The sequence below is a fragment of the Echinops telfairi genome, unplaced genomic scaffold (assembly GCF_000313985.2).
Source record: "Echinops telfairi isolate 266 unplaced genomic scaffold, ASM31398v2 ScPeMD7_7468;HRSCAF=8506_0, whole genome shotgun sequence".
In the NCBI taxonomy this organism is placed as follows: domain Eukaryota; kingdom Metazoa; phylum Chordata; class Mammalia; order Afrosoricida; family Tenrecidae; genus Echinops; species Echinops telfairi.
Window position 1 is genome coordinate 31,823,390 of NW_022111369.1, and position 18,145 is coordinate 31,841,534.

An 18,145-nucleotide genomic window follows, 5' to 3' on the forward strand; every position below is an offset into this window, starting at 1 on the left:
AGCTACTAATCTTTCAGTTAGTAGCCAAGTACTTTAACTACCACAAAAGCTACTAATCTTTCAGTTAGTAGCCAAGTACTTTAACTACCACAAAACCAGGGTTTCCCTACATATAAAACTCAGAGAACAGAAAGACGACACATTTTTTAACATGAACCCAACTACTTCACTTTACTTCAAGGACCTGGAATTCATACCCAAAACAAATACAAACCCAGTAATAGCAAGGACAATTGGAAGTTATTTTATTTATGCAGAATTAAATGAAAAGGTCGATGATGACTAATGTAATTTTCAGTTGCCAAAGAAGCCATGATGGTGTAGTGGCTTATACAATGGTCTGCTTCCCCCAAGGGCAGCAGTTCATCTCCACCAGCCTATTCCACAGGAAAAGGATGAGGTATTCTGCTCTCATGAAGATTTGTAGGTGCAGAAACCCAAAGGTTAGTTCTGTCCTGTCCCAGATGGTCACTATGAGTCAGAATCCACTCAATGGCAGTGGGTCAAAGGAAGAAAATGCATAGCTTTCCAAAGAGGAGCTGGCTTTTAATAACAACAGTACTTATAGCCATATATTTATCAGGCTAATAAAAATATTTTTCTGATCACTAATACCTTTCAGTCTGCTCTTCAGAATTTGAAAGAAGTTTCCTTCTCAAGAAAAAACGAGGAGAAAAGGATTGTTGGAATGGTAAATTGCTCTGTTTTAAAGGTAATGTTAGGATACATGTCTTGTGAAAATGTTAACCATAACTGATACTCATTGCCCAAAAAAAGTTTTTAAAAATCCCAACTTCTTAATATATGACATATAGTATACAAGTATTTGTTTGGGTCTCTGCTTTCATGGTTTTTGCATGTATACCTGGGAGTAGAAATGCTGGATTATATATTAATTCTATGTTTAACTTTTGAGGAACCACCAAACTATTGTCCACGGTGGCTGTACCATTTTAATCCCCACCAGCAATGGATAAGGGTTCTTATTTCCCCACATCCTTTCCAACAATTGTAATTTTCCTTTTTTCTGATGATTGCCATCTTAGTGGAGGTAAAGTGGTACCTCATTGTGGTTTTGATTTGTCTTCTCCAATTACTAATGATATTGGGCATCCTTTAATGTGGCTACTGTCCCTTAATCTTCTTTGAAGAACTGTTTATTTAAGTCCTTTGCCCACTTTTCAATTGGGCCCTGTGTCTTGGTGTTTATCCCTTGTGTGATAAATGATTACCAAATATTTTTTCCCATTATGTGGGTTGTTTCTTTACTATCTTATTAAAGGCAATATAGATACACTCACAATTACATATACCTGGATATCATTTTCAATTGTTGAAAGACAGAAACAATAGAGGTGGTCAACAAGAGATGAATGCATTGGGAAATTTCCAGAAGGCTTCGTAAGAGAGAGAGAGGGATGGTGGCTACCCAAACTTCACCCAGTGATATGCTCCTTCCGGCTATCCCACACCAGCCTCAGCCTGCTCAACAGCTTTAAAAATCACGAAAGAAACCATTTACTATGATGTTTTAGGAGTCAAATCTAGTGCTAACCAGGAAGAGTTGAGAGACGTTTAGAGGAAACTGGTCTTGAAGTACCACCCTGAAAAGAATCCAAATGAAGGTCATAAATTTAAACAGATTTCACAAGATTATGATGAAGTCTTGCCTGATACAAAGAAAAGAGAATTATATATCAAAGGGGGAGAGCAAGCCATCACAGAGTGTGGTACAGGGGAGGGCTTGGGTTTCCCTATGGAGAACTTCGATGTTTTTTTTTTTTCTGAGGTGATGGAAAAATTCAGAAAAAGGAGAAGAAAAAATAAAATCATGGTGGAGCACTCTCAGTAACATTAGAAGATTTATATATGGTTATAACCTCTTATTGTCAAGCATGAAAATAACAAATGTGTGCTAAATGAAGGCATGCCAATTTATCATAAACCATATGAAAAGGGGCACCTAATCATGGGACTTAAGTAAACTTTCTTGTGAATGGCTTCCTCTCTTCCAAAACTCTTCTCTGTTGGTAAAACTCCTACCTGAGAGGAAGGAAGTAGAAGAAACTGATATAATACAAGAGAACTAGCTCTTCAATTGGATCTGATTTGTGACCAATGGGAAGACTGAGGTGGTAAGAAGGAAGTGGTAGAGAGCTGCTTGAATTACTGAAGTCCGGAATTCAAACACGAATCCATCAGCTTGAAGCAGGAATGGTTCAGCGAATTCAGTCTGTGTGTATGGAATGCCAGGGCCTTGGGGAACAAACAAAATCTAAAGATAGATATAAAAGTTGCAGTAGAAGGAAGATAGTGGGAGAAAAGATTCTGGAAGTTCACATTGACAAAGGCATGAAAGAGGGCCAGAAGATGACATTCCATGGTGAAGTAGACCAGGAGCCTAGGCTGGAGACAGGTGACCCTATTATTGTTTTAGATCAGAAGGCAGTTTTCACTAGAAGAGAGGGTCTTTTCGTGTGTATGAACATGCAACTAGTTGAAGCACGTGTAGCTTCCAAATCTACTTTTGAGAACCTAACCGTAATTATCACCTCTTATTCAGCAGTAAGTGATATTTACTGGCCCCCTTAAGAGGTCTGACATAGGACGCCACCTCTGGCACGGTGGTCATCATTCTGATATGCTTCTCCATTACAGTGCTGCCGTCTTTTCTGGTTTCGATCAAGTCAGCCAATTCTACTGTATCACTCACTGCAATGGTGAATAAGTGATGGACTATTATAATATGCTCACTACTTGCTATTATTTTTCTTTTAATATTCAACTACGGTAGTGTTTTAAAGTCAAATGAAGAATAAACTCAAATATAAAACTCTGACATTTCCCTGTATGTATGATGACTTCAGTATGCAAGATGATGAAGCTTAATACTAGTTACAAAGTCTTTTGGTTTAAAAGAGGGAAAAATAGAAGTCCCTCTTCTCCACTCGCCATTTGTTAGGCCATATCTTATCACTGCTTTCAGCTGTGCACGTGGATTCACTTAGCCCAAAATGCTAGGTGTATGAGCTTCAATTATTAAGCTATGAAATTAAAACTGTTTTCAACTGGCAACCAGAAGAAATCTTAATTTTTAGAGAGGTCTTGGTTTGTATAGTAGTTTGTCTTGTGTGGAATTCATTGTGCTGCCTCTGCGTTTGATTGCCTCAATTGTTAACTCGAAGATGGCAATATATATATATATATATATATACTTCAGCATGTAGTATGAGTGATAGAAATATCTTTATAAAGAAAAGATTTATCATCATGCAATCTTCTCAAGGTCTTGCACTTCTAGAACGGCATTCCCTCTTGCTGTGCCTCTTTTGAATGAATATTAATACATACTGAATATTAATATGTCGATATTACACTAATAGACTGTGTAGTTGTATACATTTAATTATAAATTTACTTAAACATAAATGTATATATTGTAAATTATATGTGTTCAGTCTTTTAAAAAATAACCTTTAACCCTTTACATGGATAATGTGCCAGTAAAGTGTTGCGTAAGTATGTTAACAGGATTACTTTAAGCCATTTCACTTATGCTCATAAATAGCTATAATGATGGTAGTTTGGCAAAGTATGATGAGTAACTAACTATATGCTTAAATGTCACCATATGGTCACGTGCTTAAATTTGGATATCAGAATTTTGGCAATCGTAAAATGTATGACTTTTCCCCCTCAATACACTGATTATAAAACAACAAAAAAGGAGAGAGATGAACATATTTTTAAAATATGGTAAATCCATACAATGGAATAATATGAAGCCATAAAGAAAATGAAATTCTGATACATGTTATCATATGTTATCATGATCCTTAAAAATGCCAAGCTAACTTAAATAACTCTGCTACAAAAGGGCAAGTATTGCATTATAGGAAATACCTAATATAGGTAAATGCATGGAAACAAAATTCACTAATGGCTGGCAGGGGCTGAAGATCCCGCTTATGGTTGTTATTTCTGGGTGCCAGAGATGGTTCCGACTCATAGCAACCCTACAGACAACAAGACAAAACACTTCCCCGTCCTGAGCCAGTCTCACGATTGCTGCTATGCTTTAGCCCATTTGCAGCCACTGTGTCAATCCATCTTGTCAAGGATTGTCCTCTTTTTTGATCACCCTCTTCTTTACCAAGCATGATGGCCTTTTCCAGACACTGGTCTCTCCTGATATTATGTCCTAAGTATGTACGACAAAGTCCTGTCATCTTCACTTCTAAGGAGCATTCTGGCTGAACTTTTTCCAACACAGATTTGTTTGATCTTCTGGCAATCCATAGTACTTTCAGTATTCTTTTCCAACACCATAATTCAGTGCAGCAATTCTTCTGCAGTCTTCTTTATTCAGAGTCCAATTGTAACGTGCATATAAAGTGATGGAAAATACTTTGACTTGGGTCAGGCCCGCCCTTGTTCTTCAAATTGGCATCCTTGCTCTTCAATACTTTAAAAAGCTCTTGTAGGCAGATTTACCTAAAGCAATGCATGCTTTGAACTCATGACTTCTGCTTCTATGATCATCAATTGCAAATCCAAGGGCAAAATCCTTAACAACTTCAACCTTTTCTCTGTTTATCATGATGTTACCTATTGGTCCAGTTATGAGAATTTGGAAGTCCTTCAAGTTCTCGTCACTTCAGAAAGCAAGGTTGTGTCATCGGCCTATTTCAGGTTGTTAATAAGCTTTCCTCCAATCCTGATGCTGCATTCATCTTGGATTATTTGTCTGCATACAGATTGATTAAGTTTGTTGAAAGAATTCAACCCTGATGTACACCTTTCTTGATCCATGTACAGGTTCCACAGGAGCACAATGAAGTCTTCTGGAATTCCCATTGTTCTCAATGCTGTCCATCATTTTTTTTTAATCCACACAATCAAATGTCTTTGCATAGTCAGTAAAACACAAGTCAACATCTTTTGGGATTCTCTGCTTTCAGCCAGGATCCATCTGGCACCACCAACAATATCCCTCGTGCCCTATCCTCTTCTGAATCCAGCTTGAATTTCTGGCACCTCTTAGTTATTGAATGATCTTTAGCAAAATTTGACTTGCATTTGATATTAATGATATTGTTTGATAATTTCCACATTCTGTTGGGTTCCCATTCATTAGACTAGGCACAAATATGGATCTCTTCCAGTTGGTTGGCCCCTAGGTAGTGTAAAAGATTTGTACTCAACGACTAACCTAAAGTTTGTTGGTTTACACCTACCTACCTGTCATGAATTGTTTTTGTTTTTTAAGCATGTGATGTGCTTCTGAAAAAATGATAGGCTGGAACACCTATGAATCAGTCCTACTTTGTAACACATGGGGCTGCCATGCCTCAGAATGGTCTGAATGGTAACAGGTGATCAGAGGCTGGGGAAAGAAAATATTGCTTAAGAGGTACTAAGCTTCTATAGTGGAAACGTTAAAAATTAGAAACAAATAGTGGTGAAAAGCTAGACACAGATAATGGTGATGACTGCATAATTATTATCAATGAGGTATATCCTTAAAGATAGTCAAAATGGAGTCATGAATAAGCTGGCCGTTCAGCTGCAGGCGCAGATCTGTGCCTAAATCAAAGGAACTTGTTTCTTTAAGCTCCTCTGGCAGTGGTTTTGATAGTAGACACACAGTTAAAGAGGAAAATGCAAGTTATTCCAGAAAAGCCTGTAAAGAAGCAAAAGACTATGAAGGTGTAAGAGCCCTGTCATCCTCCAAGCAGAGCAGCAGCAGAGATGGGAAAATTAGGTATGTCAGGGTTTGAGACTTTAAAGGCAAAGTCCTGACTGATAATAGAGAATATTAGACAAATCAGGCAGGTGAAATGAAACCAGGAAGAAAAGGTATTTCTTTAAACCCTGAGCAGTGGGGCTAGCTATAGCAAGAGATTTCTGACAATGATGACAATGGAGAAAGAAATCCTGAATTATTCTAGTCATTTTAACCTGTCTTTTCACATTGGCATTTATTTTCTAGCCATTCTAACTATTCTATATCTGAATTGCAAAACAATTTATAAGATGAATACTTTAAAAAATGTTTATTACTAAAAATATTCTTAATATGGGAAAAATAATTAAATGCCAGATTTTTGTTATCCTTTATAAAGGTTACTTGCCTAAAGTAGTTTAATCTCATAATCATATTGCTGAGCAAAACATGTCAAGAACAAAAGAGTTCACATTATATTATTCTATTTATATTAAAAATGGGCCAAACTAATCTGGGTAATATAAATCATAATCATCATCACGCTAAGTACCCAGGAACGGACCATGAGGGAGTGTGGAGGAGGGAATGGTCTGTTATCTGGGTGGTGCTTAAGTGGGTGCGTCTATGCAAACCTTTATCCAGGCAGTACTCTTCATTAATAATAAGATTCTTTGTTACACGTATAATATACTCCCCCAAATTTAAATCCTGTAAGAATAAAAATTAAAACAACACAAAGTGAGCAAAATGACATTTCTCAGTAAAACTGGGGCTACAAAGTATAACCTCCAGCCAATTTTCCTCCTAAATGTCTCTTTAAGTTTATAGAATGGTCTGTCTGTAACATCTAGAGTCAAAATAATTTCATATCAAAACACCGTGTCCTGAGTGTGTGTTTGTAAGAAGAGGGTTGGCTTACTACTGAGTGCTATCTATATTGCTTAATTCATACTATTATTTTGAGAATCTATACATTATTTTCATGCTTTATAGCTTGTTTCCAGAGAACAAATGTAGTAATTTTTTCTGCTTCAAACACATTTAACTTGAAGGACCTGTTAATTCTGACTTTATGAATGCAGGGCAAGATGCAGCACGTTCAAGACAACAGACACGCCTTCCAACAAAATTATGGTTGTAAATATTTAAGATGTATTATGAACAGAGTGGTTGGTATGTGGTCTTTTAAAAGCGGCATACACAGGAGAAAGCTTTGGGTAAAAACTTTTAATCCATAAAAACTTTCTATACTACCTAAAACTGAACAAACAAACAAACAAGAAGTAACTTTCAGGCCCAGTGCTGTGCCTCCTTCTCATGTGTTCAGTTACTTCTCCCCTCTCCCTATTTGGCTCTACCTAACTGAACTTCCACATTTCCTTTCTCTCTCTCTCTGTCTCTATCTCTTATGACTATATCGCTTTTAAGGCTATTTGACTGTGGTATATGTAATTAGAAAGTTACCATAGTTACCATTTTCCTGAACAGAATAAAAATCTTAGACTGTATTAAGTCCTGTCACCTCAAAAACATACTCAAACTCATTGCTATTGTGTTGACTCTGACTCATACTGACCTTACAGGATGGGGCACAACTACACTGTGAGTTTCTGAGGACGTAACTCTTCACAGGAGTAGGTCTTTCTCTGAGGAGTGACCGGTCATTTGGAACTGATGACCTAAAGTTAGCAGTCCAACACATTACCACTACACCACTAGGGCTCCAATGCCAAACCAGATTCGTGGTGACACTAGGGACAGAGGGGAAATGCCCCCCCCCTCCACCCACGGTTCTCAAGGCAATAAACCTTTAAGAAAGCAAAGGAACACCTCTTTCCCCTACAGAGCTGCTGTTGGGCTTGAACCACCAACCTTTCAGTTCACAACAAAGTGCTTAACCATTGAGCCACCAAGGCTCCTTACTTTACTTACATGTTATTAAATACAATCATTTAAAATTTGATGTCACAATGTTTTAAGCAGTTATGCTTACTTATATTTCTTCTCATTTTTGACTATTTTGTTTTGCCTTATTTGTTTTTCTTTCTGGATTAGATTTTTTTTTTCAATTCTAAAATGGCCATTAGTTATTTCTTCAATGAGAGTTTTGGGTGTTTTTTTTTATGGTAGCTACTCTTAACTTTTGTATGAAAAAAATGTCTTAATCATAATCCTAAGCCACAGTTTAACAAAGCATCAAATTCTAACTGCCCAAACTACAACAGTGGCCACAAGCTTTCTCTAAATTTAAAATGTGATTAGTGTAACTAAGGAAGATTGACATGAATTTCTACTCCTGTAAAGAGTCACAGTCTCAGAAATCCACGGGGCAGTTCTACGCTGTTCTGTAAGCTCATTATGAATTAAAATCTACTCAATGACAATGAATCTTTTGGAGTGTAACTAAAGAACTATATAAAATTACATCATTAATTTAATTCAAAAACTTTGAATAGGTATTTACTTAAATTTTAAGCATGTTTGAAACAACTTGGGCATGTGAATCTACTTTTCCAGCTGTATGGTAATCTGAATACAGAGAATACTGTTAAGTACAAAATAAACCAAATTTCAAAAGTCAAAATCCTCACAACTGGACCAATAGGTAACATCACGATACACAGAGAAAAGACTGAAGTTAGAGAAAATTTCAGCTTGCCTGAGTTGACAATCAATGTGCACAGAAGCAACAGTCGAGAAACCATATTGTTTATTGCATTGGGCAAATCTGCTGCCCAGGACCTCAAAAATGTTCAAGAGCAAGGAAGTCACTTTGAGGACTAGTGTGTGCCTGACCGGGGCATTTTCGATCACCTCATATGCATGTGAAAGTGGGACACTGAATAGGGAAGAGTGCTGACGAAGCAATGTAGATGAATTATAGTGTTGGCTGTGGCGGAGTGAAACTTTTTAACTCAAGTCTCCGTAACTCCTACCAAATGATGGGGTGGGACTATGCAAACAGGGCATGTATATACTAATAGAGGACATTCATCAGTTGCATTACTACCCTTCTGACTATAAGAATGAGCCATCTTTGACGCAACAACAGAAACAAGGAGCAGAACCATTTGAAAAAGCACATCCAAGATCTCTGTCTGAAGTCGTGGAGCCCACTACAACCAGATGCACTAGAGCACCTTCACCTTATCTGGCCTGAGACTGTGGAACTGAGACAGAGCAACAGACAGGTGGGCTGGCTTTCTGGCCAAAGGAGGCAAAAGCTCAGGGGCTGAGGACTGGAAGGAGACTTGGTTGGCTGCTGTCTCTGAGGAGCTGTGCTGTTGTAGAACAATGATTGTATCCTTATGGTTTGCTGATCCTAACTTGTAACCTATTAACTTCCCTAAGAAATATCCTTAACTGTGAGTATTGTCTGTGAGTTCTGTGTGGCCAATGGAATGAATTGTTGAACCAAGCATAGAAACAGAGTGCCGTAGGATGAATGGTTGGCGTCAGAATAAGTTAAAAGGGTGGAACATGGAGGCATGTCTGACCTCAGCCTCAGGGAAATACGGAAGTCAGAGGAGGTCAGAGATGCCCACCCTCCATTGTTGTATATTGCACTGTCAAAGAATGTTGAAGATATCATGGACTGCCAGAAGAATGAATAAATCTGATTTGGAGATTGTATGGCCAGAAGGATGGTGGAGACTTCATCTCACATACATTGAATGTGTTATCAGGAGGGACCAGTCTTTGAAGAAGGGCATCACGCCTAGTGAAGTTGAACATCAGTGAAGAAGAGGAAAGCCCTAGATGAGATGGATTGACACAGAGGCTGCAACAACGGGCTCAAGCCTAACAGCAATTGTAACAATGGCTGGTAGTGTTTCATTCTGTTGTATGTCGGGTCACTATGTGTTAAACATTATGAGTTGATGGACCCTGAAAACAACAAACAAAATATACAGTAGATTTCAAATATTTCATATTTTTAAAGTTTGTAGCATCTTGTTAATACTTTTTAATATTGATTAAATGAAACAATGTTTATACATTAAATTAAATATGTAAGTTGCAATGCATTTCTATTATCAAGTGCTGCTCAAGGTTGAGTTATTTTCTTTGAATTTTTTCCCTTCTTTAAATAATTATGAATTATTCTCGTCATTTTAAGATTATTCTATCAAATTCTCATTCTACTATAGATATTAGAAATCCTATTAAGCTTAATTATTTTTTTTCTATGTAGGTAATTCATCTTTAAGTTTTACATTTTTTTCTTGCCTATTATATTTTGTACTTTCAATCTCAAATTTTTATTTTCATTTATTTTGACTGACTTAATTTCCAGAAGCTATAGATTTCTATTTTTTTCATTAATTCCCTAAAATTATTAACTATTATAGCTTCATTAGTTATTTTCCTATCCATTCTCTCCAGTCTCCTTTTGGAACTCAGATGAATGTGGATCAAGCTCATTTGATCTTCTGCGAACCTGAAACTCCTTCACAGTCTTAATATCCTCCAGGTGGCATCTTCAGCTCTCTTCTATCTATCTATCTATCTATCTATCTATCTATCTATCTATCTATCTATCTATCTATCTTCTGGGGTCAGAATGTGGCTTTATTGACTAGGTTCAGGCACCAGACTTCCCAAACTGTGACGTCCCAAAGGCAGGTGCAGCGAGCAGTGTGTTAGCGCAGTTAGTGCTGGGGCACTGACACCCCGGATGCCCTTCACCACCGTGATGTTCTCATTCTCGTCCGCCTCGAAGGTGACCCGGCGGGTGCTGGCCGTCCCCCCCATGGCTCCCACGTCTGCTCCTGCGACGGCCTGGCGTGGACTCGCGAGCACTGCTCGGCCCGCGTGTGCACACGCGTGTATAGGGACCGGACGTTCCCGTGCACGGCGGGAGCAAGGCCACGACCCCTAGGAGCAAGGAGAAGGCGCCGGCCCCTCTCCAATTTATTTATTTTCTCTTCAGTTATGTTGTTTTATATATTAAAATTATGTTACTATATATATATAATGTATAGAAATTGTATATAAAAACTTTTCATTCTGCCAATTTTTATATTTTTGATGTTCGGAACTTTTATGCTTTTGTTTCTTCCTCCATACATTTACTTCTATATATTGCTTTAAACATTCCATTGAAGTGATCATTAAAATTCGTTGTTTGTTTTGTTTTGTTTTGGTTTGGTTTTAAAGTGGAGAATCTAATCCTGCAGCAGTTTGCTCTACAAGATGGAAAATGAACCTCTGGCTAAGGAAGTCAGAAGCAGCATTGAAATGGAAAATCTTTTTAAAACACAGAGTTTCACATTAATAGTGAAAAATATGAGTTTTAAACAAACTCATATATTTAAAGGCCAAAAACGGATATCCTCACATAGGAATACATCTGTAAAAGCATTATCCTAATCAAAATAATGAACATATCCATCACCTCCAAATATTTCCTTCTGTATGTTTGTAATCCTTGCTTCCTCTCCTGTACCACCTACATCAAGCAACCACAGATCTGCTGTGTCACTACAGCTTAGTTTGTATTTTTAGATTAGAATCATCAGATTCTATTTCTTATCTACCCTCTTTATTCAACTTAATGTTCAACTTTTTAAGAAACTGCTATACTTTCTAAACTATAATAATGTACCCTTCTAAATTAGGGAAGTTTAAGAAGCATTGTGTTTGAAGTAGGATGTTAGCAAAGAAGATTGAATATACAGTGAACCGGTAAAAGAATGACCAATTCAGTCCTAGGAGAAATACAACAGGATGTCCTTTAGAAGCAAGGATAAGGAAGCTTCAGTTAATTTACTTTGGACTTGTTATTAGGAAAGACAAATTGCTTTAAGAAAAAAAAGGAGGGGGAGGCTCCGTTTTTGGTAGATGGCTAGTGTAAAATGAGGGAAACTCTCTTCCTGACGACTAAGGATGTTGAATCGTTTGCATGTCTCCGGTGTTCTTACTTGAAATCTGAAATGTGTACAACTTATTTGGTTAGGTGTTCAAATTCTTTGTTCATCTTTTTACTGGGTTGTTCCTTTGGTTAATATTCAGATTTGAGAAGTTTTTATATATTCTGGAGATAAGTAAGTACTTTATTAGTTAGGAGTTTGCAAATATTGTCTCTCAGATCTTTGACTTTTCTTTCTGTCAAGAATATCTTTACAGAGTAGATGCTTTCATTATGGTGAAATCTAAATTATCTTTTTGCTCCCCCCCTCCTTTTATGCATCAAGCATCTAGTGTTATATCTGAAAGAACTATGCTAAACCCAGGGTCACAAATATTATCTCCTGTTTTCTTGTAAAACTTTTATCATTTCAAATGTCATGTTTAGGGCAGTTTTAGTTTAGGCTAATATTAATTTCATATGTGACATGAAATAATTTCATATATGTCAAAGTTATTTATTTTGTATATAATATCCAATTGGCATAGCACCAAAAAGACTGCCAATAGATCATCTATGTGTGGGTCTACTTCTGGATTCTACAATATGTTCCACTGATTAACCATCATGCTTACCTTTGTTTTATAAATCATGAAAAGTAGAGTTCTCTACTTTTGTTCTTTTTCAAAGTTGTTTTGGCTATTCTAAGTCCATTGACTCTCCCTATTAACTTTAGAATTGACTCATTTCCTACCCCAAAAAAAACACAAAACAACCTACTGAGATTTTAAAAGACATTGTATTGAATCTAAAAAACAACTTGGAAAAATACTTATTACAAATAAATCATAATCCTCCATTTATTTAACTCTTATTTAATTTCTCCAAGTATTGTTTTTTAGTTTTCAAAATATAGGTCTTTATATCTTTCCTATGTTTGCTGTTTCTTCAGATAATATTTATTTCAATTTCTTGTTGTTTATTACATTAGCGATACAACTGGCTCATCATTTATTGATTTTTACTTATCTAGGACCACTGAACCCCTAAATAAATTTAGCTATAATATAAAAGCTAAAATCTTTAAGTTATTTATTTTTCTGGTATAAGCTATATAAATGCTTAATCAACTTCCTAGGTACTTAAGATAGACTGCAGAGTATATGACTAGGAAGGCCTAATTATATCATTGTGTGCTCACTTCCCCAATATGATCCCTGAAGACAAACAGGGGCATAAGCAAATGTGGTGGAGAAAGCTGATGGTACCCGGCTATCAAAAGATATAGCGTCTGGGGTCTTCAAGGCTTGAAGGAAAACAAGCGGCCATCTAGCTCAGAAGCAACAAAGTTGACATAAAAGAAGCACATCAGCCTGTGTGATCACGAGGTGTTGAAGGGATCAGGTATCAGGCATCGAAGAACAAAAAAGCCATATCATTGTGAATAAGAGCAAGTGCAGAGTGGGGACCCAAGACTAAGGTGACCAGATTTTAACACTGGTAAAGTGGGACACCATTGATTTAACTCATATCCTGGAGAAATAGCCACAGGGCAGCCGAAAACCGTATACCCTAGCTTGTGCATTCTTTCCAAAAATCGGGACTTTTTCAAAACGCCGTGGGGCACGGGAAAAATTGTTAAAAATCGGGACTGTCCTGTCAAAAGCAGGATGTCTGGTCATCTTACCCAAGACCCATCTGTAGGCAACAGGACATTCCCTTACAAAAAGATACTGGGAGGAGATGAGCCAGTCAGGGTTAAGTGTAGCAACGATGAAACATATAACTTTCCTCTAGTGCCTAAATGCTTCTCTCCACCCCCTCCCCCACCCCACTATCATGATCCCAATACTACCTTACAAATCTTGCTAGACCAGAGGATGTACACTGGTACAGATAAGAACTGGAAACGCAGGGAATCCAGGACAGATGATCCCTTCAGGCCCAGTGTGGAAGGTGGAAGGAAGGTGGGGTGGAAAGGGGGAACCGATTACAAGGATCTACATATAACTTCCTCCCTGGGGGACAGACAACACAAAAGTGGGTAAAGGGGGATGTCAGACAGTATAAGATATGACAAAATAATAATAATTTGTAAGGTTTCATAAGGGAAGGGGAAGCAAGGAGGGAGGGGGTAAAATGAGGAGCTGATAACGAAGGGCTCAAGCAGAAAGCAAATGTTTTGAGAATGACGATGGCAACAAATGTGCAAATGTGCTTGACACAATGGATGTATGTATGGATTATGATAAGAGTTGTACGAGCCCCCAATAAAATGATTTTTTAAAAATTAAGAGACTACTTATTGAAATTCCTCCAGCTTTATTTCAATGACTACATTTAACATCCTACGTAAAGAATAGCAAGCCCTCAGCTAGGTAAGAAAGTAAAATCTAACTATATCGTATTTATAAGACAAATCAACCTTATAATACAAATAATTTGAGAATAAAGAAGGACAAAAGGAAAGAAATAACCATTAGACCGAGGTGCTTGTTGTACCAGCTCCCACTGGACAGTATTTAAGGCACAACTATCTTACAGTTAATTTGAAAGCACACCCAGTAGGTCCGCTATAATGTTCCAACACATTACACAATGATTTCCTTTCAATAGCAAGCACTTTATATTCAGATGTTCAACCTCGATTAGCAACATGAAACTTAAAAGACAAACCCTTAGACACTCAGAGCTTGCAAATGGTTTATATTCGGTATGAGTTGTGGCCAAGGTGGTGATTCTACCGCTGGTAAAATAAAGAGATATCATCTCTCTGTTCTCTGAGCATCTTCAGTTCTTGTCTGTTACTCATTAGCCAAACACTACGTTGAAGTGAGACATTTTACACACACATCTATCTAATCTGTATGAATCCCTGGAGGGCAACATGACACCTACTTATTTGGAGTTTCCATACAATGCTTTACAGGTAGTAGGCCTTTCTTAAGGATTAGTTGACTGAGTATTGATGATTAATTGACTAATTCTACCAACAAAACCTTCCTTCAGCAATACCACTGAAGCAAGGCTACATGCTCCACACATTAGTTTCTATCAGTTCTGACTTGAGTGACCCTGTGCCCAACAGAATGAAATACTAATCAGGCCTGCTCCATCCTCACAACTGCTACATGTGAGGTTGTGGATGCAGCCACTGAGTCAGTATACCTCATTGAGGGTCTCCCTCTTTTTCAATGGACTTCCATTTTACCAAACAGGGTGCCTTTTCCCAGAGAATAATCCCTGCTCATATTATGCAAATGCTCTCCATTCTCCTATCTACGGAGCACTCCAGCTGTACTTTTTGAAAGATGTGCTTGTTCATTCTTGTGTTAGGCCGATATAATCAATATTATTTGCCAACATCAAAATTCAAATACAGCAATTCTCCCATCTACCTTTATTATCTACCTCATGTATGTAGGGCAATTAAAAATAAAATAAAAATTCAAAATGGCATCTTTATTCTTTAACTCTTTGAAGAAGTCGTTTTCAGCAGATTTGCCCAATGTATGAATGTCATTTGATTTCTTGATTACCGTTTCCATGGATGTTGACTGTGGATTCAAGTAAAATAAAATCTTTGACAAATTTAATCTTTTCTACTGATGTTGCTAATTGGTCCAATTGTGAGGGTTTTTGTTTTCTTAATATTAAGATGTAATCCATACTAAAGGTTACAAACTTTGCTCTTCATCAGAGCCTCAAATCCTCTTCACTCTCAGTAATCAAGGTTGTGCCACCTGCATATCACAGGTTATTAATGAGTCTTCTAATCCTGATGCTCTGTTCTTCAAATAGTCCAGCTTCTAACTATGATGAAAGGATATCATCCTAACACTCACCATTCCTGATGTTAAATGGCTCGGTATCTTTTATTTTCTGTTCGAACCATGGTCTGTTTAAAGGTTCTGCATGAGCACAATTAAGTGCATTGGAATTCTTCATAATGCTATCCATAATTTGTTATGATCCACACATTACAATGACTTTCAAAATCAATATAAAACAAGGAAACATATTTGTTATTCTCTGCTTTCAACCAAGATCAGCAATGCTATCCCTCATTCCATGTCCTCTTTTGAATCCAGCTTAAGTTTCCGGCAGCTCCCTGTTGAGGTACTGCTGCAGTCATCCTTGAAGTAATCTTCAGCAAAATTTTTGCTTGAATGTGATACTGATATTACCAGCTATTTTGCATAATCTGTTGGGTCCCCTTTCTTTGGAATGGGTGCAAATACGGATCTCTTCCGGGCGGTTAACAGCCAGGTCATCCAGATGTCTTGCCATAGATGAGTGAGCACCTCTAGCAATGATATCAGTTTAGGTAAAAGTTATTAGATACGACGAGTCTTTCCTCACCTGACTGCCATGGAGTCCGTTCTGACTAAGAACTCCAAGCTTATAATTTATAGCAAAAATAAGAAGGCTCTGAAAGAGTTTTACTCAAGTTTCTGTTCCAGGAAAGAGAAAAACAGCAAAGCTTTAGCCTATGCCTCACAGACTCTTCCCGTGTGCTCCAGACCCTTCCGGGTTCATCGGTCACTTCCGAGGCCATTTACAAAGGTTCACCTGGCTCCAAATGTTTGGCAATGTTAACTTCCAGTGATTCTCAAAATTTGCATCACAAAGATCTTAAGGCCTTTTTGAACAAAATTCCTGGGCTGTGCCCCCAGAATTTCTTATTCTGTGGGTTGTGGTGAAGTGGTTCAGTGGTAGAATTCTCATCTTCCATGGTGGAGATCGCTGTTTGATTACCAGGCAGTGCACCTCATGTGCAGCCAATACTGGTCTGTCCAGTAGAGGTCTGTGTATTCCAATCATGGTGAACTGTTTTCAGCTGGGCTCCCAGAATAAGACTTAGGAACTAAAGCCAATTATGGACTTCTCAGAATCAGTCAGTGGGGTGTCTATAGATTATAATTGTCTGATCCACTAGCAATCTTTGGGCTGGAGCTGTACCTGGAGCCCTTTTACTTTGCTGTGCATGGGGATGAGGTATTGTGGCTCTACTTGATAGCAGTTTTTAAAAAAGGTGTGGGGCCCAGCCATTTCAAAAAGGTTTTCAGGTGATGATGTTTGCTGCTGGTCCAGGTACCACACCTTGAGAAGGACCATGACCCTCAAATCCTCACCTGTTTCTTTCACGTTTATTATACCTGATTAATTCATTCAAGTAATTTTAAAGGTTGATTATTCCTTAGATCAAGCTTGGTTGCTTCATATGTAGTAAAAGTAGAACACACTATTTTCACTTGGGCCCATTCAGCATGATATCCAAAGTTTATGGACAACCAAAGGGTGATGAATTCTCCCTACTTCAAATGCCACAGTACCATTTGGACCATGCAACCATCTCTATAAGAAAGCACCATAAGCCGACATTATCACAACCAAAGATATAAACATTTACTTACTATGTTCTCTCCTTATCACCTCCTTCTCTCCCTCCCATCTTAGCTTAGGGTGAACTTGTGCAAGAAAGCCATTCCTTGATCATGGAAAACCTCTTATAATGGTGTGTACTGTACACAGAATCCTTTCTTATTTAGTCCTTGTCACAGCTGTATTTTTTACATTTGATTATGAGTATTTTACTAAAAGCTATTTTCTAACACTGAGCTATAAGGTCCAAACAGGCAGAGTATGTTTTGTTTTGTTTTGATCACCATTAGCTCTGTGGTGCCTGGCACAATCACACACATAAAACAAGATCTGAGTGTTTTCAGCCCTAAGAGATAAGGGAAAGTATTCCTTTCCATACGCTGCCAAAAGTATGGGGTAATGAAACGAAACAATGGTCGCTAACCTGATAGCTACTCAATATTCACAAGAAAAATAAGGAATAAAATACCTTACCTTTTCTGAATAATTCTTGGAGACTCTCGGCACTTTGATTTAAGACAGCCCATATTTCTTCTTCCTGCAATGGTCCCCCCCGAACCTCCAGGGCCTCAGCTAGTGACACATGCATATTACCTAGGAAACAAAGAGAACAGATGATCCACACATCAGCAACTTAATTCCACCTGCGCTCACAGCAGGAAAAGTTCCAACTTGTTATAAGACACTATGAGCCCCCACCTCCATCCCCTCCCTGTCTACTGAATGAGTTAATTTGACCTTAAATTTATTTAATAGAGAGTAAGGAATTGGGAGGGAAAAGTCCACAAAACAACTATTTGTCCTAGGCCATCTGGGACAACTGAGAGACAGAACTGGAGAAACGTGTGGTTATCAGGAGGCCAGAACTTCCACATATATATGTTTAAACCAAAGCAATCTGACTGAACTGAAGAAAGCCTTTCTGATTGCAGTTCTAGGTTTCATCTTAACCCTATAGCAAGCACTAAAACCCACACAGACTCACTGCCATCAAGCCAATTCTGACTCATGGCAACCCTACAGGACAGGATAGGACTGTGCGTTTCCAAGACTGCAACTCTTTTTTTTTTTTTCTAATCATTTTATTAGGAGCTCATACACCTCTTATCACAATCCATACATACATCAATTGTGCAAAGCGCATTTGTACATTCATTGCCCTCATCATTCTCAAAACATTT

The 18,145-nt window shown here is 37.8% G+C and overlaps 1 protein-coding gene and 2 pseudogenes across 1 annotated transcript in view; 2 read left to right on the forward strand and 1 right to left on the reverse strand.

The window, feature by feature from the left end:
* Positions 1 to 2,592, forward strand: part of LOC105978663 — a 10,398-nt pseudogene extending 7,806 nt beyond the window's left edge.
* PTPN13 (protein tyrosine phosphatase non-receptor type 13) overlaps positions 1 to 18,145 on the reverse strand; it is a 244,535-nt gene that overhangs the window by 173,960 nt on the left and 52,430 nt on the right. Inside the window, exon 2 of the mRNA XM_045284339.1 lies at positions 17,439 to 17,558. Within this exon, the coding sequence (XP_045140274.1) occupies positions 17,439 to 17,558 (120 nt within the window). The remainder of the gene's footprint in view (positions 1 to 17,438; positions 17,559 to 18,145) is intronic.
* Positions 5,311 to 5,951, forward strand: LOC105978662 (annotated as a pseudogene).